At 54.2% G+C, this 26,667-nt stretch overlaps 10 protein-coding genes across 10 annotated transcripts; 4 read left to right on the top strand and 6 right to left on the bottom strand.

The window, feature by feature from the left end:
• Nucleotides 1-151: 151 nt before the first annotated feature.
• Nucleotides 152-1,908, bottom strand: CC84DRAFT_1166218 (molybdenum cofactor biosynthesis prote). The gene is made up of 2 exons (XM_018178897.1): nucleotides 1,402-1,908; nucleotides 152-1,352 (listed from the first exon to the last, which is right to left on the bottom strand). The coding sequence occupies exons 1-2, from the start codon at nucleotides 1,724-1,726 to the stop codon at nucleotides 343-345; spliced, it is 1,335 nt and encodes a 444-aa protein (XP_018034464.1). The 5' UTR covers nucleotides 1,727-1,908; the 3' UTR covers nucleotides 152-342.
• Nucleotides 1,909-2,458: 550 nt separating this feature from the next.
• Nucleotides 2,459-2,818, bottom strand: CC84DRAFT_1261100 (Isochorismatase hydrolase; the record flags this gene model as incomplete). The annotated part of the gene is made up of 1 exon (XM_018185035.1): nucleotides 2,459-2,818. One exon carries the CDS (start codon nucleotides 2,816-2,818, stop codon nucleotides 2,459-2,461), a length of 360 nt encoding a protein of 119 aa, XP_018034463.1.
• A 1,809-nt stretch (nucleotides 2,819-4,627) lies between these two features.
• CC84DRAFT_1207291 (uncharacterized protein) lies at nucleotides 4,628-5,902 on the bottom strand. Its single transcript, XM_018182090.1, has one exon. It carries the CDS (start codon nucleotides 5,608-5,610, stop codon nucleotides 4,798-4,800), a length of 813 nt encoding a protein of 270 aa, XP_018034462.1. The 5' UTR covers nucleotides 5,611-5,902; the 3' UTR covers nucleotides 4,628-4,797.
• A 2,176-nt stretch (nucleotides 5,903-8,078) lies between these two features.
• Nucleotides 8,079-9,031, top strand: CC84DRAFT_1149991 (uncharacterized protein; the record flags this gene model as incomplete). Its single annotated transcript, XM_018176687.1, has 2 exons — nucleotides 8,079-8,250; nucleotides 8,304-9,031. The coding sequence occupies 2 exons, from the start codon at nucleotides 8,079-8,081 to the stop codon at nucleotides 8,846-8,848; spliced, it is 717 nt and encodes a 238-aa protein (XP_018034461.1). The 3' UTR covers nucleotides 8,849-9,031.
• On the bottom strand, nucleotides 8,702-10,863 carry CC84DRAFT_887683 (phosphatidylinositol:UDP-GlcNAc transferase PIG-A). The gene is made up of 5 exons (XM_018187798.1): nucleotides 10,764-10,863; nucleotides 10,678-10,709; nucleotides 10,595-10,629; nucleotides 10,159-10,547; nucleotides 8,702-10,112 (listed from the first exon to the last, which is right to left on the bottom strand). Exons 1-5 carry the CDS (start codon nucleotides 10,778-10,780, stop codon nucleotides 9,101-9,103), a joined length of 1,485 nt encoding a protein of 494 aa, XP_018034460.1. The 5' UTR covers nucleotides 10,781-10,863; the 3' UTR covers nucleotides 8,702-9,100.
• A 134-nt stretch (nucleotides 10,864-10,997) lies between these two features.
• On the top strand, nucleotides 10,998-13,660 carry CC84DRAFT_1166213 (P-loop containing nucleoside triphosphate hydrolase protein). Its single transcript, XM_018178896.1, has one exon. It carries the CDS (start codon nucleotides 11,028-11,030, stop codon nucleotides 13,281-13,283), a length of 2,256 nt encoding a protein of 751 aa, XP_018034459.1. The 5' UTR covers nucleotides 10,998-11,027; the 3' UTR covers nucleotides 13,284-13,660.
• A 1,652-nt stretch (nucleotides 13,661-15,312) lies between these two features.
• On the top strand, nucleotides 15,313-16,631 carry CC84DRAFT_1096539 (Asp-domain-containing protein; the record flags this gene model as incomplete). Its single annotated transcript, XM_018174673.1, has 2 exons — nucleotides 15,313-15,668; nucleotides 15,761-16,631. The coding sequence occupies 2 exons, from the start codon at nucleotides 15,313-15,315 to the stop codon at nucleotides 16,629-16,631; spliced, it is 1,227 nt and encodes a 408-aa protein (XP_018034458.1).
• A 244-nt stretch (nucleotides 16,632-16,875) lies between these two features.
• On the bottom strand, nucleotides 16,876-18,216 carry CC84DRAFT_1166211 (phosphoglycerate mutase-like protein). The gene has a single exon (XM_018178895.1). It carries the CDS (start codon nucleotides 17,919-17,921, stop codon nucleotides 17,043-17,045), a length of 879 nt encoding a protein of 292 aa, XP_018034457.1. The 5' UTR covers nucleotides 17,922-18,216; the 3' UTR covers nucleotides 16,876-17,042.
• Nucleotides 18,217-18,611: 395 nt separating this feature from the next.
• Nucleotides 18,612-20,810, top strand: CC84DRAFT_1261094 (HET-domain-containing protein). Its single transcript, XM_018185034.1, has 3 exons — nucleotides 18,612-19,186; nucleotides 19,283-19,389; nucleotides 19,461-20,810. The coding sequence occupies exons 1-3, from the start codon at nucleotides 18,704-18,706 to the stop codon at nucleotides 20,752-20,754; spliced, it is 1,884 nt and encodes a 627-aa protein (XP_018034456.1). The 5' UTR covers nucleotides 18,612-18,703; the 3' UTR covers nucleotides 20,755-20,810.
• A 3,312-nt stretch (nucleotides 20,811-24,122) lies between these two features.
• CC84DRAFT_887660 (signal recognition particle sec65 subunit) lies at nucleotides 24,123-25,254 on the bottom strand. The gene has a single exon (XM_018187797.1). It carries the CDS (start codon nucleotides 25,065-25,067, stop codon nucleotides 24,312-24,314), a length of 756 nt encoding a protein of 251 aa, XP_018034455.1. The 5' UTR covers nucleotides 25,068-25,254; the 3' UTR covers nucleotides 24,123-24,311.
• Between the last annotated feature and the right edge of the window lie 1,413 nt (nucleotides 25,255-26,667).

Raw genomic sequence — 26,667 nt, 5'->3', positions numbered from 1 at the left:
CACGGTCTCACCAGACCAGCACCAGACATGTAAGCATTGTGCGTACCAAATATAAAGCGGGCGTTATCGACCAAGCTTGTGCGGGCTGCACTGGGCTGTATAGACCGGCCTGCGCAAGTCAGCAATCATCTTCACTTCAGGGACGCGCAGCGTAGCGTATGGGGTATAGATTGGCATATATAGGCAACACGTCTGTCTATCTTCCCCACGACAGTGCCAGTCTCGCCTTGAAGCAGTGCAAAAAGGAACGAAACGCCGCCGATGCAAACATACGTGTCCACCAAGATTCGTGAAAAGGGCATACAGTCATCCATGATATGATAAATAGAGAAGTCCGAGCTTTCACCCACCAATTAAGATCATCGGTCTGTTCGTCATGTTCTGGAGGTCTCCCATGTCCGCATGCTTCTCGGCTTTGCGTTTGACCGCGGCGCCTATGACGTGCAGAAGCTCCTGCTCTCGCTTTCCCCAGCCGAGGATTGTCTCATCGCTTAGACGGCCGTCTCGTCGGTCAATCTCAATTTGTTTGATGCGCTCGAAGGCTTCTTGATCGATTGGCTGGCCGTTGTTATCCTTGCGAAGCATATCGCGGAGAGAAACTTCGTCGTTGCCATGCAGGCAAACTTTTAGGTTGCCGTCGCTTGTGATGCGCAAGCGGTTGCATGTCCCGCAGAAGTCGTTGGTCATGCTCGAGATAAAGCCGACTTTGCCGACGAAACCCGGGACTTCGTACGTCTTGCTCGTATCGTTTTTGTGGCCTTTGACGCTGCGCAATCCCGGGTATTTGACGCGTATTATGTCCAGCATCTCCTGGAAGCTGATCATCTTGCCCTCGCTCCACTTGTTGCCGCCGAAGGGCATATACTCGATGAAGCGCACCTCGATGTCCTTTTCGCGGCCCAGCTCGACGAAAGGTATTATGTCGCGCTCGTTCAGCCCGCGCATGACGACGCAATTGACTTTGAGCTTGATGTTTGCGCCGAGCTTGTTCATCTCCAGTATGCGCTCAATGGACCTCATAACCGCATCGAAGCCATTCCGTCTTGTCATGATCTGGAACTGAAAGGGGTCCAGGGTGTCAAGACTGAGGTTGACACCCGTGAGCCCGGCCTCGACCATGGCATCCAGTTTCCGATGCAAGGATATTCCATTTGTGGTCAGGGCGAGCTCGCGAAGACCCTGTGAGCGCAGAGAGCCGATGGATTGCATCAGGGAGACAATGTCGCGGCGCACAGTGGGCTCGCCGCCTGTCAGACGGATCTTGGTGACGCCTTGCGATACGAATAGCGACGAAAGGTAGAAGATCTCGGGAGTGGTGAGCATGTGCGCGGGCGGCGACAGCGGAACGCCCTCTGCGCTGCTATCAGCGCGATTCGCCTCTTATGGGACAAGTCGTCTTACCTTCTGGCATGCAGTACAGACACCGCAGGTTGCAGCGCTCTGTGATGCTTATCCGCAGATAGTCATGCTCTCTGTTGAACGAGTCTGTCAAGAACTCGGAGAAGGGCTTCGCATTCCGCACTGCTTCTTTGCGCTGCTGGAGGCCTGCGCTCACAGCCGGGGGTAGTGCAGCTCCATTGCTGTTTATGCCCGTTTCTTGCACTTGCGAGGTTGTCGCATAGCTCCTCTGCACCCTTTCCAGGACGGATATACGCGGTCTGGCGAGGGGTTCGCGATGGCAACGCGCGGCCGTTGGGATCGGCCGCATAAAGACCATACGGGCCATGCTCACGGGGACGAGGGGCGGCGGCTGCTTCTATGAGCAAGCAGAGCCATAGAGGCTAGTTATACACAAGGAGGAAATCGGACAATCATGTGCGGGGCTGGAAAGAATTTAGGTCGCGTCAAGAGGAGGCGATAAAGTTCACAGGGATCGCTGACAGATGCTTGGCGGCCGCGGCTTGCGAAGAGTGGGAGTGGGGTTGCGGCGAATGCTCCCGGCGACTGCTCCGCTTTCATCATGCGGCAACCCGCGGACTACACTTCGCAGCAAGTGTCAGCGCCTAGAGAGCCTGACTAAGCCGTTACCAGCGCACATAGTGTAGACTCGATCAGCTATACCCTGCCATAGGCGTCGAATCACCCAATGCCGCTGTCAATTCACGCTGTATGGTCAGGAACAATGCGGTCGCTCACAATGTCCCACGTCCCACCACTCGCAGAGGATTCGTCTTACATAGTCCTCAGCGTATACACAGCCGTCATCGCGAACAGTCCCGCCCTACCAAGTAGCCTCCACCGTCTCCCACACCCAGCCTCTCACAGAATTGGCAGGGAAAGAGTAGTTCAGAGGAAACAAGTCAGCCGAGGGTAGAATTGAGACTTTTAGGGGTATGGATTGAGAGGGAGTCGAGGGTCTTTGAACTGCCGATGCTGATCTGGCAGATGTTGGTGAGATCCAGTCACCCGGGCGTCCCTCTTCGAAACCAATCGATCCCATTGCTCGGAACTCTTGTTCTCATTCAGTCTCCAAGGTCCCATTGACCAGGCCCTCGCACGTCATCTTGAAGCTCAGCCCCTCCATGTTATATTCCACCGCCTCCTGCGCAAACTTCGGACTTGTCATCGCCGTCGAATCGCTCAGCAAGATGCAGTCATAGTTCAGCCACGCCGCGTCCATGAGGGTCGCAGCAACACACTGGTCCGTGTTGCAGCCAGCAAAGATGAGCGTTTGGATGCCCCTCAACTTTAGGGCGTTGTCCGTCTCTGTGTCTGCCGTGAATCCAGACAAGCGATTCTTGTACGCTTTCGTGTCTGTACCCTGTTCAACGAGCGCCGCGAGAGGGCCGTAGATCTCTTCGTTCCACGTGTCGCGCATTGATATTTGTCGCCATCATTTGCGAAACTGCCCGCTAGCTGGACAGGTCCAATATCGACGCCAAGCTCGGGCATCTTGTAGCCGTCGACAAAGTTGTTTTCTTATGCAAAGCCACGCTTTATGGTGGGCGGCATAGCCAGGACGTCCAAGGGCCTCAGACCCCAATTCAGCCAGAGTATCGGGATTTTCTGTTTTCGGTTGGCGGGGATGACGACGTTCTTTAGGTTCTTAGCGATCTGTAGACCGGGGCTGTTGGAAGGACGGTGTAAGGCTGGAGATAGAAAGTAGTTCTGCATGTCGACGACGAGCGCGGATTTGCTGGGGGCGGAGTAACGCTGGTTGAACCGGACTTACACGTCAAACGTGTGTAGATTCTTGGCGCTGAGTATGATATGGGGTGTGTGATGTCGTAGCCTGAGGCTGGAGAGTACAACCAGAAGTTGGATGGGCCTCCGATGACCTTGGGCTGTTCCTCGGCCAATTGTTCCATTTGCGCGAACCAGATATTCAACAGCGTTCAGACAATGTAAAAATGTAGACGTTCTGGATATAGGGAGCTTGCAAGAACTGGAAGGACTATTTCGGGCGAACTCATGCTATGGAAGAATACATGGGAAGGGGCGGGTGGGTTATGAGCAAACGACCAGAAGAGCAAGCGGCACAGGCGCAGGAAGGTACGACACACTCAGGCGACTGCCAACTACTGACTTATCTTGCACGGCCTTCAACACTCGCCGCCCACACTCCTTGTGTATTTCGCATTTCAGTCGAGTGTGCCATGGCCCCGCTGAGCACATCAGACGGTGTTGCATTCGGCTGAGACGTGTCGGCCAGAGGTACGCTTGTGCTGAAGACTTTCTTGGTTGAGAGGTTACATGCTACGAAATGTTCAGCAGGAAAGTGGTGAGAGATGATAAAATGTTCTTGGAATAGCCTCCTCTGACAGCGGGAATATCCCTGCAGTGGAAATGGCTGTGGCAGCGTATGACCGCAAAGAGCGTCACAGACGGTTTGTTGAATCTTATTGGCACTCGTGCGACAAGGCCAAGCTCCAATGGGTCTACGGCCGCCGGAGGCAAACCAGATGTTAAGGTTTAGTTAATGGATGCTTGCCGACTGACGACCATCTATCTTGCCGCTTCCTACTAGCGCTTTTGGGCGCCGCACCTCGACACAAGACTATTAGGAAAGGCTGTGGTCCCAATGCTGAGTGAGTATATGGCCCTCACAGAGTGCTATTTCTGGAATACAACACCCTGAACTTCTCAGCCACGTCCCGCAAATCATTCCAACCAGCGAAGTGCAGATACGCAAATCTCAAAAGAATTCAAGATCACTCACGGGCGATTCGAAGCAATATTGGTCAACATGTGGAAAGTTTCTGGAGAGTTTAATCAGATGTCTCGGCTGCCCTCGCTCCTGTCTTCACTCAGCCGATAATAATTCCGCGCATGGCCTCGCACCCTCAGCTCCAGTGCTGCCTTATGATAAACCTTAGAAGAAGGCAGCTATGTGCATGTTTGGGTTAGGGTGATTGATGCTGATACGGTCAGGAAGTGAGCCAAAATGAGCATTAGTGGTGCTGCCCGTCTAGCTTTATATCTAGTTTAACAACTGGTCTCGATAGAGTAGTTAGAATGCTCGCACTGTTCTCAGATTTGGTTGCCCAGAATCATGATGGGACAAGAGCAGCACTTGAGGACAGTAAATTAAGACCTCAAGACGCTCGAACCATACATCGTAAACCACGCGGGGCGCCAATCATAAGCAGGAATCTAAGAAGAAGAAAAAAGGCTTCATGAAGAATGAGTAAATACAAGAATACATGTTGAGGGCAGATAGTTGCCACAGACATTCGTCAGCGTATCCGATGATCCGGAGAAATGATGACAACCATATACAACTGATTGAGGGGCTGTATTGGCTCAAAACGGCCACAGTACATCAGCCAATGGATCTTTCCAAGCCCAATTCTCATTTCATGCGTTTGTGGCCTTGATCTTGACCACCTCGTCCACTTTTAATATTTCCGACCTGATCGTCAAAACAGTGACGTATACCATAAAGAGGCAAGCAAGTATTCGAGTAAGTTTAGACTTCCATCCAGTGGTAACCCTGAACCGAAGCCATATTCTGAAAAATAAGTTTTGCATGATGAATTGAAGAAACAGAGGAAGTATAATGAGGACCGGCAGAACAATGGTTAGGAACATGGCGGCAGCCGATCTGCCATCGAAATCATGCGAGATGCGTTGGAACGAGGGAAAGAAGCGGCCGAAGTAACCCAGATGGATGAGGTGGATGCAAAGGGCAAAAGCCCAGTCTAAAAGGTGTTTATTGGTGACATTGGGGGTACCACGTAAGTCGACATCGGAACCGAACTGGTACAACGACCCGTAGAAATAATCGTTCACTTTCGGCCCTGGTGCAAGCCCTGGCTCTCCCGGGGCACACAGTCTGTCTTCCCAGTCCCAGCCTGTTGCCACGAGAATGAGGCATACAATACAAGCAATTGACGATCCTATAGCCATTGTGCCAATGCGGTGATCTACGCCCAAGAGTACAGTGTCCTGCCGAGCACATCGTCTCGTGTAGAGTACCGATGTAGATGTTGCTTGAAAGGCAGAACACAACAGTACGGTGATATCGAATACCCTCTGTTTGGACCATGGTGTCTTCCGCAAATGTGACCGCGGTTTGAAAATGTCGAGTAACAGGGCTGGTCCAAGGCGCTCGGAGCTATCATCATAGTTCTTCGTCTCGTCCTCGAAGCTAACGCGTTTGGCGTACATCCCGAAGGCTCCGCATATATAGTACGTATAGCCTTGATTCTTGCGATAGAGCAGGTTCCGTGTTACCAGCGGCAAGGCAACGGCAACCTGTGATGGATAGAGTAGAGGGCTGAAGGAAAAGATCAAAGGATGTAAGATGTTTTGCCGGTCCCATGCGTCAATTGTCCGAGTTGCATGAACGCAAAGAGGCCGAATATATGCGTGGCCCAGAGCGACGTTCGAATCTCTGCCCAGCGTCGGAGCTCGGGGTTGGCATAAAGCTCGTTCGACATTTTATTTGCTATAGATCTATCCATGGGGTACTTTCAAATGGAATAAGGAAGCTTTCACCTGTCGCTGCTGGGATTTGTGTGACTGCTATCCAGGCTTCAGCTGCGCCCTCATTCTGCGCCACCGCATTACTCGTCATGGTCGAGGTACTACCTCCGCCACTGATGTCAACACATATTATTCTGCATTTTAAGGCTGTATCGATGCGTTCAAATGTCGTCCGATCATCTGTGAGAGGGCTTCTGATCAACAATGCTCGCAAACGGGGAAAACGGCGGCGGCTATACGCGCACCCGTTCGTAATCATGCACACTGTTATGAATACTTGGAGCTATTGACTAGACTCCAGGCCGCGATCTCAACCCTCGAGATGTTTACCAGGGTGCTTCCCTCACCTGTGTGGTTCCGCGTTCTCTTCTCATCTCGCGCATTGCGCCCGCAGACGCACCCGGCCCCACATCCAGTGCTGTTGTAGAGCATGGTAGACCGGCATGTGGATATTTGGGTCAGGCCGACCAGTGTTGCCACGGTTATGAAGTGAGCTCAGCTAAACACAACCAGGGCCAGTCCAGCCGTCTACCCGTTCTCTCCAAGACCTTCACATGGACGTGGCAGCATGGCAGCGGCTAAGCACGCAATCGCAATCGCAATACCACACACACACCCAAATCTTCCCTGCAACGAACATGGATACTCGTCGCCAGCGACCAGAATCCAGGTCACATCGGCCCGTCCATCGACTGTCCAACGCAGGCACGGAACCTCCAACACCGAATTTCAAGATCTTCACCAGGGTATGCCCTCGCGCGAGCACTTTCGCGTCTTCTCATCCAGCCATCTGCCCAAGCCTTCATCCACATCCCTGCCCCTCTTCCAGAACCGTGACGCGTTTCCGGCGTGGCAAGATGTGATGCGTCCACTCGGGCCCTCGCCCTGCAGATGCACCCGGCGCCACATCTCCACACAAGCGCTTACAACCGCCAAGTCTGCGCTGTGATTGGCCAGCTCCTAACCGTCGCTGGAAGCGGGGATTTTAACGCGCTTTACATCTGGGAAAATGGTCTGATGCGCTATATTAAGTGTAGTTTGCGGGCAGGGAAGAGGGAAGGAGGGGAAATTAGCGGTCTATACTTGTGGAGGGAGATGTTTGGGTGGCTGTTTGGTTGTACGGGCGGCTCTGCGGGAGGGTGGGAAGCGCGGCGGTTGGAAAGGGAAGGTGAAGGTGGATGGCAATGGAAGAGGACAGGGGAGGAGAGCGTAGTCTGGACGCGTGGACGAGGCGTGCATGTTTCTGTGCGCACGTGTAGGTCATGTTTGTTTGTTTGTGTGGGCGAGACGAGGAGGAGAAAAGAGTCTCAGACAGCACTCAGTCCCCACCACCTCTTTCTACTTGCTCTGGAAATGCACACATTATCCTCACAGCCCCATTGCCACTACTCCCTCCTCTCTGAACTTCTTTCCTTCGAGCACTGTACCGCGCGCTCACCTCCATCAATCCACCAATCACCACCCCTACCTGGGGGACCGCCATTAACCAACGTTTCCTCCCAATCCATCTATTTTAACACCACATCCCGGGCACCATCCCCAAAGCAGCACGCCAGACATGCACGACAGCTCCGTGCGGCGGCACCGCTAGTCCCCGCCGCGATTGCGGCCGCCCAATCAGTAGCCCAGGGCACTATTTTTGCGCGGCGGGTCGCGATGCTGGCGCCAACGGCCTGGCAGGAGGTTGGTGCTAAGGCTCGAGAGGAGGAGGTATATATGGGGGAGGCACGCGGGGCGAGAGAAAGCGTGCATCGCAGCGAGACAGCAACTACAGAAACAGTTTCGGGACAGACAGACAGACAGGCAGGCGCGATCGGTTGAATCCATTGCACGGTTGTTTACGTTCACACTTGTTTCGTTTCGTTTCGATAACCATCCTGGGATCTGGATCTCAGTCTTTTTTTCTTCCGCGGATTCCTATACTATACCCTGCGGTTCTATTACCTACCTGCCTGTTTCTATTTTCCGTCGTCCCAATTTCGAAGACCCTATTTCGGTGCCGGGTATCGATCAAGCCGACGACAAACGCTTTTGCTCTGTTGGATATAATACCGGCGAGCCTTTCGACCTTTGCTTAAGGCATCTCTACTGTCGATCTCATCCTACCCTATCCTACTCCATCCCATCCTCAGGGAACCACACAACCAACAATGCTCTTCTCAAAGACCCTCGCGCTGGCCATGGCCTTCGCGCCCGCTGTGCTCGCGGCGCCTACGCCCTCTCAGACCCTCGGCGACCTCACAAGAAGGTACCTCAGCCCGGATGTCATCCGGAAGCTCGAGGATGGCGTGTGCGACCTCTCCAAGGCGGTTATGCCAATTGGTCTGTCTCTCCTCCCTCCTACGTCTCAAGATCAAGTGACTGACATACCCTAGCACCCACCCCTCTCCCTGCTGTATCAACCGGCCTCACCCTCGGTCACGTCGCCATCGGCCGCGGCACGCAGAACTACACCTGCGCGTCGTCAACCTCCGCCGACGTCCCCAAGCTGCAAGGCGCAAACGCAACCCTCTACAACGTAACCTGTTACTCCGTCCGCGCACCCTCAGTGCTCGCCTCCATCCCAGCCATCGCGCTCACCCAATCCATCGACCTCAGCCAGGACGTCCAGAAGTACACCGTCTCAGGCCATCATGAGTTCACGGCTGCGGGCGTCCCATTGTTCGTGCTCAAGACGGACAAGGCCAACTACGGGTACGTGCAGGCGAAGGGCGCGGCGAACAGTACGGCGCCGGAGAGCGCGGTGAAGGGCGAGAACGGGCTGGGCAGCGTACCCTGGCTGAAGCTCAACGCGGTCGAGGGCGACTACAAGGAGATTTACCGCCTGGAGACGGCGGGGGGCGTGGCGCCTAAGACGTGCGACGGGCAGGCAGCCAAGTTCTACGTGCAGTATGCGGCCGAGTACTGGTTCTGGAAATAGGAAGCTGACGGAGAGGGAGACGGCGAGGGGAACGAGGCTGTTGAATCGGAACGATATCCTGTACAGAGCATTGGGTGGCGTTTTGAAGGTTCTTCCGTAGCGCTCAGCATTATTAGTGCTGCGGTCGTTGTCGCTTTGAACCTCTGATCGGAGTAGACGTGGCCTAGGGTAATCAGAATAATCAAATAAACTTTTGGATCTCTACAAATAGGTATCGTGCTCCATGTGCCAAAGGCTCTTGCATAAGGCGCATCATTCACTCCCTCGGCGGCGTCGGTCTCGTCTGCGTGGCATCCCGTCGGACGCTTCAGCAATGCGCGTGGTATTTACTTTTTCTCCTTCGAGAATCTTCTTTGGCCAATTCCTGCATATGTCGATACGGGAGCGGGGAGCGAATATCTCCAGGATGATGAAGAGCAGGTAGTCCACAACCGCGCAGAGGCAGAAAAGCTTGCCGGCCCAGATTCCGCAGCCGTAGTATCGTTTGAGTCGATCAATAAGTGCAAAGCTTCGCACGTCAGGGTGGCCACGAGCTGCATCACCTCCGTAGAAGTCCTCAGACCCCACAGCGCCCACGACCCCATCATAGACCCTCTCCGTGCGCTCAGCGACATCAGTCCACGAGTACATCTGCTTGACTTGACCGTGGAACAAGTCAGTCCGTATCTTGCCTTCTCGCAACTTGGCGATGGCGCGTCCAGTGGCTGCAACGATGTCGTCTTCTTCTGGTGCGGCAAACTCAGTCATGTGGTTGGGCAAGACCTCCGGTACACCGCCCACGCGCGTGCAAACGACATAAAGCCCACATGATGCTGCCTCGACAATGACGGTCCCAAACGCCTCCGTGAGCGATGGATTAAGGAAGATGTGCCCTTGCACCATGACATCGCGAACCTCTTCATGGCGCACCGCCCCCAGGAGGAGGATCCTGTCCTGTAGCACATTTCGCTCGATCATCTGCTCCATGTCGATGGCTTTTGGGCCTGTGCCAGCGATTATGAAGCGAACATTTGGGTGCGCCGCGAGCACTCGGGGTATAGCGGCGATGAGGAGGTCCACGCCTTTGTTGTAGAAGAGTCGCATGATAGCCACGATCGTTATCGTCTCGTTTGGTCCAAGAGGCTGGGGAGGCCCAGGGGCATTGTTGCGGCGAGTATGAACGGAGTCGTGGGATAGCGGTCGAAAGTTCTCGGCAACGACTGCATTTGGGATGACGGATACCATGAGTGGGTCCAAAGACGCCCTTAGGACGCAGTTTTCTTTGCTGGAGCTGTTCAGTGCCTGTTCATAAGAGAAACATGGTTACGTACCAAGTATGACTGACACAGATGACATGGTCGACATCGCTCAAGGTGAATTTGAGGAGCTTATTCGTGAGAATGCTTCCAGCATCCGCGAAGCCAAAGAGGCTGTGGTCTGTAAACACGGTAAACAGCCCCATAGTTCGCGCATGGAGTATAGCCTCATTGCATAGATTACTGAGACTAGCATGGCCATGTACTATTTCGATCTGCTCGCGGATGACGATGTTCCGGAAAATTGGAAAGAAGGAGAAGACAGTGGGGAACGTAGTTTCGCGGTAGACGGTCCAGAACGGGACATAATAGACTTTGAGGCCGTTGGTGAGGTAGCGAACGCCTTTGCGGCCCTTGAATGCGTGGGTGATGACAATGACCTTATGGCCACGGTTGATGAGTTTCTGGTTGGGTGAGTGCGAGGTCTTGAAGCGAACGGGGAGCGACCGACACTGGAAAGCTGGTATATGTGACTTTCGACTCCGCCTGGAGCCAATTAGACTGTGCATTACTTGGGCGTCCGACATCGCATACCAGGCTGCGGGTAGAAGTTGTCGCTAACCATGCTGTGGACGAATGAGCTTCAGAAGGGAGACGCGCTACATGGCGGATGAGCATACGCAATATTGTAGGGCATGGCGAGTATTTCGAGGACGGTATCCTCGAGCGTGCAAAGACGATTGATGCATAGCCATTCACTCCAAGACTTGTGGTACTGCCATTACTGTATCCAGGCGCTGAGTTACCCCACGCTACGCGACGCGCGGTGGAGCTCCGCGTCGGCGGTTGTTGGTGCCGCGAAATCTTGGCATCCAACTTTTTGGAAACTGCGACCACTAGAAGAACCACGATCGCACTATCCCACCTCGACTTTCCCAGACAGTATGGCGCCTTTCGGGAGCGCGCAGCGCTGGGTGCCGCCTACCAAGGCTTCGAAGCCGGAAGAAATGCCCACCGCGCAACCACAGCCAAGTCCATTCGGGACCTCGCAACGCTGGCAGCCGCCGAAAGCTGCGCCTGCCCAACAAGCACCGTCAAGTCCATTCGGGACCGCCCAACGCTGGCAGCCCTCCAAGCCTGCGATTCCTGCGCAAGATGACACGCCAGCCGAGCCTGCCCTCAAGCCCGCACCAAAACAGCCCAAGAAGCCCAAGAAACGGAAACGAGACTCGGATGTAATGCCTGACCCCGCGCAAGACGAGGCCACGCCAAAGAAGCACAAGGCAGTGCTGTCAAAGTTCGAGAAGGTTTCGCGCAAGGTCAAGGAGCAGCCTCAGCAACCGCCGGAGGAGCAGGAAAGCAAGCCAGACGTTGTGCTTCGAGATTTGCAGCCTCTCCCGCAGCCCGCGCCTGTGCCCGAGCCCGCATTCGAGCCCACCTTTTCCGTCTTGCCAAACTGGCTTTCGCAACCCATCACCGTGGAATCTTCTAAGCGCGTACCGTTTGATCAGCTGGGCGTGGAGGCTTCTTTCGTGAAGAAGCTGGCGAGACATGGATACTCCGAGGCTCTGGCCGTGCAGTCTGCGCTCCTGCCAATGCTTCAACCCGGATATAAACAACACTTGGGCGACATATGCGTATCAGCCAGGACAGGTTCCGGCAAGACAATGGCATATCTTCTGCCTATCGCTGAAGCCTTGAAAGACCGCACTACCCCAGTATTATCAGCCGTCATTGTAGTTCCAACGCGGCAGCTTGTGGACCAAGCGTTGCAAGTCGCGGAAGAACTATGTGCTGGAACAAAGATCAAGCTTGGAACTGCTGTGGGAAACGTCCCCTTCGCTACGGAGCAGAAGCAATTGGTCAAAATGAGAGCGCAGTACGACCCTAAAAGAGCGGCGTCCCTACACGAGAAGGCCAAACAACAGTGGACGACGGGTTTTGTAGAGAACCGCGGCCTTGTGGATGACTTGATGACGCTACCAGCCGACCATGTGCCACGCTATGACTCCGGAGTCGACATCCTCATCTGCACACCGGGAAGATTGGTAGAACACATAGAATCTACAACTGGTTTCCTCCTACGCTCTATCAGGTGGCTAGTCATCGATGAAGCAGATCAATTGCTAAATCAAAATTTCCAAGGTTGGTCGACGGTGCTGATGGATGCTCTACATGGCGAGACTCCCGAGGACTTCATGGATGCACAGGAACGGCTTCGCAAAGAGAGGAAGCTGTCAGGCCGGGGACCTGCTCTACCGCCATCCACTGCGCAGCACATCACTAAAGTCATTCTTAGTGCGACTATGGAGAAGGATCTGACCAAACTGGGAGCCTTGAAGCTTAAAAGACCCAAGTTCGTTCACGTGCAAGACGAACAAGAACACCCTCTCGCCGCAACTGAGGGTGATAGCTTTGACCTCCCCACAACGCTGACCGAGTTCGCAGTCCCGGTCAGCGATGGACACAAGAAGCCTCTCTACTTGCTGTACCTCTTACTGAACACGGTATTCCAAACCTCCAATGGAGACGAACACAAAGAGGCGAGCGACAAAGAGTCTGGTGAAGACTCATCAGAGGATTCGTCAGACGATCCAGAGGATTCAGAGGAGTCATCAGACGGTTCATCGAGCGACGGCGGCGACTCTGAAACGGAAGAAAAGCCTATCACGAAGCCTTCGATTGCAAAGCACAAAAATCGCGTCCTGATTTTCACGAAGAGCAACGAAAATGCATCGCGTCTATCACACTTAGTGTCTGTTCTAGAACCCTCATTCAAAGAGTATCTCCAGACAATGACTCCGTCGTCAACCGCCAAGCAATCCAAAAAGCTGCTCAAGGCGTTCAGCTCTGGCTCCGTCAAGATACTGATTGCTTCGGATGCTGCATCGCGTGGTCTGGACATTTCTGGTATCACGCACGTTGTCAACTACGACATTCCGCCCAGCGCGACTAGTTACGTTCACCGCGTCGGTCGAACAGCGCGAGCTGGAAAATCAGGCGAGGCCTGGACTTTGGTCACAAAATCTGAGGCAGCGTGGTTTTGGAAACAATTGGCGAAGGGCAACAACATCAGAAGAGGCGGCAAGACGGTTGCGCGCGTGCAATGGAAAGAGCGCAGCGTGGAGTACAATAGGAGGAGAACATACGAGGCAGCTTTGGCGGAACTGCAGGAAGCGGTTGCGGGCACAGACGGGTGAATTCTTGCTGTCAACTATTGACGGAGTCCGTCCAGAATAGTAAATGCACACACTGTATCGCTCTCTGTAGGACCAAGGCAGCGGTACCGGTGAGTACAGCCGTATGAGGAAGGCTGATAGGAATCAACGCCAGCATCGACATTTGCCCCCCACCAAGGGAGGCTCTTCGGCGCTACAGTCGACATGTCCATCGCGGCATTGTACGATCTAGTGACGGGCTGTCACATGCCGCCCACTGGAGCGAAGCACGGTCTCTTCGGCGCAAAGTCCTTTAATCATTCGCATCCATAGACGAGCTAGGCACGGCCAACGCTGCCTACCGTATCACATAGCTGTCATTCGAAGTTGAATGAGAAAAGTAGCTGTCGAGTTTGAAGCCACGCCGCCCATCGACGCCGAGTGTAACACGCCCGTGTGGCATCGTGATAAGCTTCGACACCAAAGCTTCTGCGTACGAAGAAGTCTTGGTTACAGTGCTTGGTACCCTCCTATCTCTCGGTTTCTAGGTTCACATCCATGTTGTTTTCCAGAGATCCGGGTGGGTGGTGATCGAGGGGCATGCGGGCGGTGGACCTTCATCCGAAAGCGGCAGGTGCCACAGATATCCGACCTTCGTCGCGCTACGCCGTGTTTTGGTTGGCGAAAAGGTTCGTTATGCAGCAGGCGTGACTACGCTGCGCAAGGCAGCTGCCAAAGGCCATTGGTGGCTAGACGTGAGACGGCGCAACGTAAAGTTGCTTCTCTGAAGGCTAGCGCCCGCTATTTCTCGCGTGCGCGTGGTGTTAAAGCTTTCTTCAACTACACGCAGCTTCCCTTATCACTCCCGCGTCCGTATAAGCCAATATCCTGGTCTAATAAATGATCGGCAACACGGGGCAATCTATATGCTTCGAGCGATTGGCGGGGATGCCGTGGGATCTGGCCGCCACACTCTGCACTTCGCCTCCCACTGTCGCATTCGATCGTACTGAGAAGGCGACGTCTTGCGTGCTTGAAAAAGCATTGATACCATCTCATGATTAAGCGTCTAAATCGATGTTGGAAGTAGATATGGGATAAACAGACTTTCAGGGGTAGGGAGTTTTCACTAGGCTCTTCTCCGCCGCTCAGGCTGCCGACTTGCGGCCAGTCTAGCCGCAACGCTTGAAACCACGTTCATCCCGTCGGCCAATCTGCTATCGCAACAACAAGGAACAGCCAAGCGTTTCCCCCTCCAAGAGCCGGCGACAAGGAATCTTGCATCGCCAAGGTACAAGGGTCATTGCTTGTTTGCAAGCTTCGCTCTCTTAACGGCCGGGACATGTTTGTCTTTGACACCTTCGTCATTCCCCCCATTGCACACACTCCACTTAACGCCGATCGCTAGCGCTCGGTAGTCGAGATTCTTCTGCTCATTTAGCATACTCGCCAATGGTACTGCAAGGCTAATGCCACTGTCCGCGGCGGCGACCATTTGGAGTTATGAATCGCGTTGCGGGCCGCGCTGAGCAAACGTTTGTGGAAGCTCAGAACCCCTTCAATCATATCAACGGCCAATTGCCGAGGATGTACGCCCGCGATGTATACTTGCATCACGAGAAGAGTCAGGCAGCGCATGATACAGGGTTGTTAGCCACACCGGTCGTGGCTGCAATAGTGGTGGCCTGGATAAGCTGCATGATCATGCCCGGCCGACGATCTCAAACCGGAAGGTTAGTTGATGCCGACGATCATCTACATCTACCCGAACAACTGTACCTGCCAAGAAAGGCTTCGCCGTTGAATGAGGTGCTCACGTTGTTTGATGAGCAAAGGCGAGCCCCGCAAAATTGGGCGTCTGCCAGATGATCTGCTGGTAGACCGCCACATCATAGGGCAGGTGTATCATGACCCCATGTACAACTTGTGTGTGACAGACACTCGAGTAAGTATAAAGAGGGTGGTCCCGCGCATTTCAAAACCCTCATCCTCACTCTGGGCAATCTTCCTTGAGGACCTCGTTCACTCCCCATCCTATCCTCCAGGCCAGCGCTTGTAACGGGTCAACACCATGCCTTCCTTCGCTACTATCACCGCGGCTCTCGCCCTCACGGCGACCGTTGTCGCCGGTCCAGTTGAACGCCGCAAGGCCTTCTCCATCGAGCAAGTGCACAAGAAGACGTTCGCGAAGAACGGTGCTGCTGCCACCGTCAAGACTCTTCGCAAGTTTGGCAAGGCTGTGCCCGAGAATCTTTTGAAGGCTGCCGAGATCGGTCCCAACAACATCCTCGCGGTTCAGGCATCCAGCGGCTCTGACCCTGCCACCCCCGGAGATGCTTACGACTCGTCGTACCTCTGCCCTGTTACGATCGGAACTACCAACCCGACCACCGTCAACCTTGACTTCGACACTGGCTCTGGTGATCTGTAAGTGGAATTTTGCACTTGCCCTGGATAGTGCCATACGGCCATCTACCACATTGATATCCCCCATTACAAGCTTCAGCTAACAAAATCAGCTGGGTGTTCTCCTCGCTCCAGTCTTCGTCTCAGCTGAGCGGACACGACTACTACAAGGTCGATTCCTCCAAGAAGATCTCGGGCGCTACCTGGAAGATCTCCTACGGCGACGGCTCTGGTGCTGCCGGCACTGTCTACGCCGACAAGGTTGTCGTTGGCGGTGTGACTGCCACTTCCCAAGCCGTTGAGGCCGCCACCTCAGTCTCTTCGGCGTTCTCTTCAGACCAGGACACCGACGGTCTGCTCGGTCTCTCCTTCTCAACCCTCAACACGGTCCGCCCCACCCCGCAGACGACCTTCTTCGACTCGGTCAAGAGCTCCCTGGCCTCGCCCCTCTTCGCCGCCGACCTCAAATACCACACCGCCGGCAGCTACGACTTTGGCTACATCGACACCTCCAAGTACACCGGCGCCATCACTTACACCGACGTCGACACCTCGCAGGGCTGGTGGCAGTTCAGCTTCAGCGGCTACTCTGTCGGCACCGGCTCCACCGTCTCCTCCTCCATCAACGGCATCGCCGACACCGGCACCACGCTGCTCTACCTCCCCACCGCCGTTGTCAAGGCCTACTACGCCAAAGTTTCCGGTGCGACCAACAGCGCCACCTACGGCGGCTACGTCTTCTCGTGCTCGGCGACGCTGCCTGACTTCACCCTCGTCCTGAACGGCGTCAAGCAGCGCGTCCCCGGAAAGTACATCAACTACTCCCCCGTGCAGACCGGCAGCTCCACCTGCTTCGGTGGTATTCAGACCAACGACGGCATTGGCTTCAGCATCTTTGGTGACATCTTCCTCAAGAGCAAGTACGTCATCTTCGACGGTAGCGCCACGCCCAGGATTGGGTTTGCCGACCAGCCCAGCTTGTAAGCTGTGTTAGGTCGCAGTTTGGGGGTTGAGAGGGAGTTTGGTTTCGGTTGTTTTTCTTGACGCATAGGCTCGGGGTGTTGGGGCGTGTGCCTGGATTGTAGCAGAGCGCTTTGAGCATTGGATGGGTGTATATGAATGAATGACAACAGTGCAGCACAAATCCCTGCGGTTGGTTCGCGATTGGTGATACGTGACAATGATAGGACAGACTTGATGCAATAGTGCGCTCTGTCAACGCGCTTGTGATTGGCTATCTTACAATGCTCAGGTTTGACTAGAAATTGTGTCTGCGCCGTAGTGGACGGGGAAACACACTATAACAGCAATGGGAGTAGTGGTGTCATACCTAACGAATGTTTGTCTGGTACTGAGGCTAGGGAACGAGGGAAGACGTCGAATACTACGAACTTCCTACGATGGCGTTTCAACGGAATCCTTCTCTGCAACCACCAACAAAGGGTACACGGCCCCTGCGGCTACAGGAACCTTCTTCCACCCCGTCGCTCCGAACAACGCCATGATCGCACCCGAGTGAGCCGTCAGGCTCATGATAGCCACTTGTCCCCCGCGTTCGAAGAGGTCTTCCAATAGTTGTGTGGCCCGTACAATGTGTTGGTCCAATGACTCTCTGATATCCGCCTTCCACAGCTCGTCCTCTTCCGTGAAGCCCTCCTCAATCTCGAAAACCGGATGTGCAGACGCAATATACGACCTCGCGCTCCGCCTGTCACACGTATGCACGCCCAGCCGCTCGCGCAACTTCTCCTTGACGACAGGTCTCCTCTCTCCCAAGACATCCCCATAGGCAATCTCCGTCGTTCGCAAGCAGCGCCTCAGCGGACTGCTGAAAATGACATCTGGCAGCGAGACTTGGCCCGTCCTGAAAAACGCCGCGATCCCCTCGGCCTGCTGCTCTCCCTCGGCCGTCAACTCAGCGTCTTCCCAGACCGCGCTTTCATCACCGCTGATCTTGGACCAGTGCCTCTCCCACTCTTCCCGCCCGACTTCTCTCTCCTTGACGTTGTGCACACCTTGCCCGTGGCGGATGAGGTAGATGATTCGCCAGCGCTGGTGCGCGGGGTTGGCGCTATTCATCGTGCGGACGTAGTGCTCGAGGCGCTGCCATTGCGTCTTTTCTCCGTTCGGATCGAAGACCATGTCTGTGGCGTACTGTCGTGATTTGATACCGAGAAGAGGAAGAGTTGTAGCACGAAAGGCCCAGCTTTCTGGGTCTGAGTCGTGGGTAAAGAAGCCGTGTTGCGCTTTGAAGACCCATCTCTGGCTTGACATGGTGTGGCGGGGGTGGTTTAGACGCTCGTGGAGAGGAGCGTATAGGATGAGTGCGAGTACGAGTGTCAGGAACCCAAAAAGGTGTTTACGAGAACCGGTGGTCAAGAGGAACATCCACAATCTTGGTGTACGGACAGGCGATCCGAGGCTGGCAGTATTCCTGAATTTGTGCGCTGAAGAGGAAACACGAGGACCGTGGTACACTTTCGATGGCGGACTGACTCTGAACACTTGGCTCTGGAGGCAACTGCATTCGCTTCCGCTCGGTCGAGCCTACCTCACCATCAGATGTGGCCCCCAATGCACCGAGAAGTCGCTCGCCCCTGCTGTGACTTGATCAGCCCCACCAAAGCTAGCCAATGCCCCGCACCGGGCCTGTCGACAGACACGTCGGACTTCCCCGTTTATTAGGCGGTACTTTCTATTCGCAGGGTCATGACCAATGGACTGCTTTCTTCAACCTCGATGAAGGTGTGCCCCCTTAGTTCGCCGGTCGACATCTCCCGGGTGCGGCTGAAGTTCGTAAATGCAGCCTGCATCACAGCCTCGAATCCAGCTGTGACCAGTCCAACCTGCGCGCAAACCCAATTTCTCGTGGACGGCACACCAATTTGCACGATAACGCTGCAGGAAGCAGATGGGCTTGGAAACCACGTACATTGCTTAAAACAAGGCCTGAACGCTGCCGACGCACGCATTCCCTGGTGCACTGTTCTCAGGCCTTTGTCCTATTGCAACACAAACCTAGTGAGCTTGCCACGCTGCATCAGCCTTGTCTCTCAATGGACATATACGCAAAGCTGTCGCCTCTACAAGACAGCCAGATTCGACTCCTCCACGTTTCGCCATGCTCTGACCCCAGCGAGATTTGTTGCGTCCTAACCGTAGTCTCGCTCCGCTCCCAGCCCTCTTATTCCGCACTGTCCTATACTTGGGGTTCTCCCTTTCCCGACTACAGTGAGCGGCATGATAAATCAACAGACCCGACCATTACCTGCAACGGCATCAAAATCTCTGTCAAATCAAATCTCCACGACTTCCTCCTGCACTGTGCCACGCATTCAGATCCAGCATTCCGTGGCCTGCTCTGGGTGGATGCTCTTTGCATCAACCAAGGATGCCATCCAGAGCGCACCAAACAGGTGCAGTTGATCGGCGATATTTACAAACACGCTGAGCGGGTAGTCGTCTGGCTTGGTGTCGAGGATGACGCTACTGCCATGGCAGTAGAGTTGATGAAGAGATTCGCTGCTTTGAATCCGGCTGTACGTAAGATCCTGATACGAAATGTAGCTCAGAAGATCGAGACGTTGAGATGGTTTCTGGTCCGTCTTCAACTAACCTAACATCTGCGTACTCAGGCTCGATCGGCACGAGTGCTTCAATCGCGCTTTTCGCCTGCGAGCCAGGACCCTTTGTTTGACCCTAGACATTGGCACGCAATGGCTCGCTTCTTCGAGCGGAACTGGTACGTGATGGCTCGATACAAAGCTTGAGTCCTTTCCTAATCGTACTGAACTAACGCTTCACCAACGTTAGGTTCGAGCGCGCGTGGATAATCCAAGAGATCACCTTTGCCCGCTGGGCCATCGTGCTTTGCGGACAACACACACTGAAATGGGACGAGATTACGACAATGTCCAAGTTCATGGCGACGGATTTCTCTGCAACGTCGATCTGGTCAAAGCACTTCGAAATAGCTGCGAATACAGATGTCGAGTTCGCGGTTAGTGTACGCGCCCGGCGAGCAAACTTTCCAGCGAAGCTGGCTGCCACCAAAGCCAACCAGCTTTCCTCGTCTGGAGACGGATTACTGTATGCTTTAATCCGGTCGCGCGTGTCCAAATGTCAGGATGCAAGGGACAAGGTGTACTCGCAGCTGAGGCTCGGCACTGCAGATATCATCCCAACCTACGAGAAGGATGTTGCTCAAGTTTACATCACTGCAGCTACGTACATTCTACAAAACAGCGATAATCTGCTTCTGTTGACGTGCGTGGAAGGCTCAGACTTCCAGAACATATCCAATCTGCCATCTTGGGTGCCGGACTGGAGCGTGACCAAGGATCTAGGACTCCGCATCACAGGCTATCGTCAATTCAAAGCCGCTGGGAATCTCCCGCGTACTGCCAAAGTAGTTAATGGCGGTAGAGTTCTCCAGATACAGGCTGCGAGAATAGATATCATAACAAAAAGTGCCGAGACGAAGGCAGAAATACTGGACTTCTCCCGTCCAACAAGACTTTGGGAGATGCTTGCAGAGCTCGACGACATATATGCACCGACGGAAGAGACCAAAGAAGAGGCCCTGTGGCGGACACTGATAACGAACCGGGCCCATGTGGATGGCGCCATACAGTATCCCGCGTCAATATCGCCGGTCCAAGAATCTTTTGTAAAATGGATTATATCGCGATACTTTACCGCTATCAGAAAGTCGCCATTACTCGAGTCGAGCTCGTTTCCTGTGTTCGAGTCGTCTGGGAGTATAGTCCCCTCGCGAAAAGCAATCCTAGAGATCGTCGAAAACGCGTCACCCGAGGACCGAGCCGCTGTAGAGAAGGAAGCATCGATTTTCCACTCACATTATTCGCATGCAATGTTTGTGCGGCCTTTCCGCACGCAACAGGGTTTCCTCGGCCTGGGAACGCAGTCGTTGAGTGAAGGGGATAGTGTGTGGATTGTTGCTGGGTGCCGCGTGCCGCTCATCTTGCGCAAAGTGGAGGATAGTCTGCGATACAAGTTGGTTGGTGGGACTTTACTCCATGGGTTCATGGATGGCCAGTGGCTGAGGCGTGATGGAGTCCGATTCAACGTGGTGGAGCTAGAGTGATTGACTTCTCTGGCCTGAGAACGATCTATGCCTGTCCTCACTACTGTTTGTTGGGCGTGAAAAGCTAGATTCACTGCATTGCCATTGGCTACTACCGCCCACGTTTGCACCTTAGCTTTGGTATCATAAAATGTGTTCCCTCTATCTGACAAAGTATGTGTAAAGATAGGAAATGGTTTTCTTGATGGAGTTGTAGTCACTGCGGATATGGGAACAAGTTTAACAGGAATATCTGCAAGATAAGCATTGATATGTGGCAGATGAAGCAGCAATGTTTCATGACTACTTGATACATGCACCTACTTAGCATAGGGTTAAGTAGTACCTCTAAGTTCATAGGCTGTAACAATGACAGACAGCGTATCCTATGAGAAGTCTTAGTCCATAGGTCGAATCATGAGGCGTTCGTGCACTTCCTCGATGACCCACACTCCATAGTGAGGCCTCCCACGGTTCCTCCCATAATAAAAATACGTTTCTGCAAACCCTACGATCCCCCTGTCCTGGTTCTACGGTGGGCCTCCTGACTGGGAACAGGAGTGTTCTTCGGACCACCAGACTAGCAGTCCGACTCGAAGGGCAAGGATAGACAACGTTCTCCGAATCTCGCGAATGTTGAGTAGTCGTGTGGGAAAGTCACCGCGGAGCGAGTCCAACAAGCAGTCCTGGCCGAGAATAAAACTGGGCCCGCGAGATTGCAACAGTAGTGCGAGCGACCGACGTACAGATGCAACTCAACCGTAGCTCCAAGTGGAGCGAAAAGCTCTAGATCAGAGGCCTGGCTGCATCGGGCCGTGCCGAAGGATTTACATGAGCAGAAAACATGGGAGCACCCCCTTCGTCCGACGTCCGCCATGGTTTGTCTAGTCATGGAGTCGCACCGTCTTGGGAGTGAGTGCTAGAAGCATACGCGACAAGTAGATCGAACACGAGATAAGTAGTACATGCATGAGTTTGCAAGCCTTCGTGGTCGTCGAGCGAGGGCCATCTCGGCTACGCCACGTGACGGAAGTGACTACATCCCCGAGCGATATGAACAATGGGTTGACTCATTGATCAGCTCGATCTGAAAGTGATCAACGTGTGTATGTGAGGCATGGGTCCTCGGGGCTGCGGACCAACTCGACTGGCCTGCATGGCCGCCGAGTCAGCAAGAAAGCCAGAAGCTGCAGGACGTGCCGTACGTCTTATCGCGGGCGGAGTGGCGGTTAGGTCGAATCATGAACATGCATTGCAAGGCGAGAACTAACGAGGATGTCGTTGGTCTGGGAAGCATCATCGACGTCGATGGCAGTCCGAAGGAGCCACTTGCCGCAAAGTCCACATCAGCTGGGGTACCACGTGGCTACCGATTGAGCTGATCGTTCAAGCCTAGAACGTTCCCATGCTGAAAGAAAGTTCGCGCTAGGACTGATACACTCGCGTGCGACCTGCGTTCCGCTCAGCCGAAATCGAATCATGGAAATCTTGCGGGTGAGGCGGTGAAGCATGGCAATCTTGTGAAGTCCCCAGGCGTGAGGTCATAGAGTGTAGAAGCATCAATTGTGCAGGGGTACGCCAGCATTCATGCTGTGCAACTAGTAGTTGACCGTAGCGCCATCCAGCCTTGCCACCTGCAATAGATTCTGCGTTATACACTGGTCTCTAACCCCTTGTTGTAGATTGCGTACACTCCAATGTATGGAGTGACGTCGATATCTCTTTGAGTCACGGCGAGAGTGTGCCGCAAGAGGAGTTGTAGCGAGGTGAGAGATTGAAAAAGTCAGGCCCGTTCTTCTTCTAACATATACGCAGAGATCGATTTGTTCCCGTTGTCCTGTAGGGTTACTATTTCGTAACACAATGATGCGTTATTGTGCCAACTGGGTACACTGTTGGCCAGCGACTGGAGTGTTGTGACGTTCAGCACTGGCATCCGAATACGACAGGTCGAACAAGTCGCGCCCCAGAATCCTACCCGCTGGGGAACTGGGAACAATGTACTCTCCGCATTGGCGTCCACGATTGGGGAGGGTATCATACATATGCACAAGTGTCTTGAATTCTGCGCCACCTGTACACCCACGCGTGGTTTGACTGCATGTATTAATTTAAGAAATATCGAAGCGAACCACACAAGTACGCAGCGGTCGACTAATTGGCAAGGCATTCAAGGCGCCCCAGATATCGTGGTGTATGGCCCATTTGTCATGGCCGGGGCTAGACTGTGCATCGCGAGGGATCTGCGCTGTCAAATCCCCCCGCGCATGCGAGCCGTCCCGAAAGGTCCCCTGAAAGTGTTAGCCTATTTTGATTATGCAGTTAGTGGTAGGCAGATCCCCGTCGATGTTGCGTGCGGAAGAGGATTGCAAGCCAGCCGATGCACGGCAATCGCTACGACTGCTGCAACGCGTGGCGTGCAGATTTGAAACGACAGGGGCGGAAGTATTATCCTATCAGAAAACAGTATCGAATGAGATTCGCGCGAAGTTTCGCTTGTGTTGTGGTTTGGACATAGATTTGAAGATGTAAACATAGATCCTGTTCATGCAAATTATGGGGCTGGCATTGTGGCGGTTGCATCTTCGATCAATAATGTTCCAACATGTAGTAATGCTGAGTTCGACGACGCAGTGTTACCTCCGGGTTGTTGTCACCCTACGTCGACGATGATCTACAGGCGAGAAAGTGAGACTTGACTTTAACAGCATTGTGACTGTTGTCTGTACCTGAGGTATCCGTAGCTCTGAGTTGATGGGCAATCTAATCGCTTTGGTAACTTGCAAGTTGACGTTGACATCGGAACTTCGGCACGGGTATTGGTATTGTTCGGTGAAGACTAGGCTGGAAGAAACGATTTGGGGTGCCGAAAAGTATCGGACATCAGACCCGTCCTCACGAAAGGCAGTCGCGACTGACGCATAGTTGATCCATCGCACGCACATTCTCCCTAGGCATGACCTGATTTTGGGGTATGTACTCCGTGAAAGGACATTGGCTCTTACACATGACACCTTATCCTGGTTCAACCATCGCTCTCGATGTTCTAGACGTATACATGCTTGCCTGAGCAGATCGCGTACTAGGATGGGCACCATGATTAACCCATGCTCTTCCTGAAGCGCTTCCCGTCTGGCTTCCAGCCCAATAAACATACACACTAGACTCAAAAACGTAAAACAAATGACGATGCTGCACATTGAATCTATGATTATGACGGCAAGAGTAGCTCTGGGCTATGGATCAATCTTTGCACCTCGTTGCATGTCCTGCGTTGTGGCAAGTCTTCTGCCACTCGAGGCTGGACATTCGAGCTGAGTTTGGCCAGACCTGGCTCGAAAATTCCTATTGTAATCGAGAGCTTGGTTGGATCAAGCCCGACGTCAAGCCGACTGACTCAGGGATACGGAGGTATTCCCAGCCAACGTGTCATGCACACGATTGCATGCATGTTGAACGCCCTCATAATCGGCGCGAATCCCATCACAGGCAACATGCCTGCGCTATCGATGCCCAATCGCAGCCCAGTCGACGCTCCTCTACTTGCTGCTGTCGAACTCTGCTAATGCGTATCCATTTCATTTTTTCTTTTTGTCCTTTTTGCTTTTACTTGCCCCGGCTCCAGCTCCGCCGGCAGCTATGGCACCTCCGCCTGCAGCGCCTCCCATCTCTCCCTGCATCTCAGCCATCATATCCTGGAGAAAATTCTCACTGACGCCGCCGCCCGTGAGTGCTGGGGAGTGAAGCGGCAGAATCTTGTTCAGTTTCCATCCCTTGGGCACGGCAGGTTCCGGCATTTCCTTGGGCATCGGGAGACCCCTAATCGGGAGTCTGAACGGGCTGTTCTTCTGTGTGGGATGCGCCTTCAGGTACTGAGATATGAGAATATAGAGATGATGCTTGTTCTTGACGTTCCTGTTCAGCTGTTTCCCATCCTGTCTCAACAGAACGCGGACGCGACCCGGGTTGCTCCAATCTTTCGGGTGTAGCTTGTCGGGTTCAAACACGGTTTGAAGACCTAGGCTTGCAGTAGCATCGGCCATCTCGCGCGCCAGCGGGTTCTCCACGGCCAGCTCAGCCCCCACTCGGCGTCCTTCGGCCCGCGTGCGAGACTTGTCGAAGTAGATTGGGTATAGGCACTGGAAATGCTTCGACTTCTCGCGGTCGGCAGACGCGGTGACGCCCGGAGCCTGGGGCTGCAACATCTCAGACATGTCAGAGGGCAGCGCCGAGGCCGGGATGCGGGCTGGGCTAATCAGCGCCGAAGCATCGTCGATCTCCATCTCTGGGGGGTCCGAGTCCGAGTCGGACACTTCCTCGACTCGTGGGTTCATGGTCACAATGTGTTTCTATTCGCGTGGACACAGCTGGGGGGTGTCACAGCGCACGAGTCGGTGTCGCCGGCGAGCTGCAGCTGCAGCTATAATAGGAGCGGACGGCGCTTCCGGAGCCGGGACGTTCGTGGCGGTAGTGCAATGATGGGCTTGTCGGGGAGAATGGAGCGCTCGTGGACGTGTGGGGTGGAGGAGTGAGGTCGTTTGTGCGTGCGCCGAGACGCGGCTAGCGGGGCGGCCGCCGGACGGGGAGGGGCAGTTGCGCCCGAGTCCTGAGAACCTGAGCCGCGTCGTCCTACTCGGGCCGACGTTCACTGCAGCCATCGCGGTGCCGAACAAAGGCTGCTCCAGAAACAGACATTGTGTCCCGCGAGCTTGGACACCCCCAGATCAAGAGCTGCCGAGGCATGCCTACACCTGCATGCCTGACACGAGGCATCGACACTGACCAAGGCTTATGCCCACACCGCAACAGTCGATCCAAACTTTGATTCCTTGCGTCGACGACACGCCGTCCAAATGATCACCAAAGACGTCTGTACGCGGCACGGCAGCTGCAGCGGCGAATAACAACTTTTCCTTGCAAGTCTCCCGTAAGCCTGCCCTACGGCTTATCATCAGCTGTCACGTACTGTGCCCTGACCGGTTGCGAGGCCTCACTTCACGGCTGAACAGGGCTGCATTCGCCTGGGTTTACTGTTTTATGACGCTCAGTCCATAACCCTGCAGCTTTGTCCGCATGCAGTGACTCGACTGACCTGTCTTATTCTCCATACTCTTAAACGCCTCAATCGTGCGAGAAAGCCTTTTTTGTGCCTGCCGACACCCAGCCGCCAATGGCGCGCGTGAACGCACATGCATCGCCCATCTGGTGGCCGCCTGCGCAGTGATCGTGTTTTCTCTTGGTCTATCACTGACCACTATACCTAGACACGGCAAGGACCCTTGGCGATCATGCTAGGCAAGATGCTGCTAGTGGCCACCGTCTTGATCGTCCGCCTCCATCGGTCTGAAGGAAAACGTCTACCGGTGTTGGCCTGCACCAGTTCCTGATACGCCCCACGGCCACCCGGCTCAGTGTTGACGCATCCTCCTACCTGTTCCTGACAGGGAGGCCGACGCTCCGAAAGTCGAAATGGCTTAAATGGCTTCTGGAAACGGAGGACATGCATATAATTCTTGCTCACATGATGCAGTACACATGCAGTGTGCCGTGGCGACTCATGATATAGGCAGGGGGTACACGTGCGGACCTATCAGCGCAACTCGCTTCGTAAGCCTTTTGGACATGTTAACACGGGATTACACCACAAGCACCTGCCATGGCAGGGTATATCCAGAGTACTATGCCCACGCCCCAACGGCAACGAGGCGAGTCGACCACACATCCGCTCGAACACACGACGTTCCTGCATGAAGGATGCATCCCCTGAGCTGTCTGTCCTTGGCGATTTGCGGCTCGGTACATCGCCCAGGAACCGTATCTGTTCTGTTCCGTTGCTATCGCTGCGTTCACAAACACTGCAATGTCAATGTGAGCCGCACGAACAGAGTCTCATCGGTGTGCAGCACGTGTTTGACAGTCTTAGAGGAAATCAGA

This window comes from Paraphaeosphaeria sporulosa (genome assembly GCF_001642045.1).
Source record: "Paraphaeosphaeria sporulosa strain AP3s5-JAC2a unplaced genomic scaffold CC84scaffold_7, whole genome shotgun sequence".
Taxonomy (NCBI): Eukaryota; Fungi; Ascomycota; class Dothideomycetes; order Pleosporales; family Didymosphaeriaceae; genus Paraphaeosphaeria; species Paraphaeosphaeria sporulosa.
This window is presented reverse-complemented; position numbering and strand designations above follow the sequence as displayed.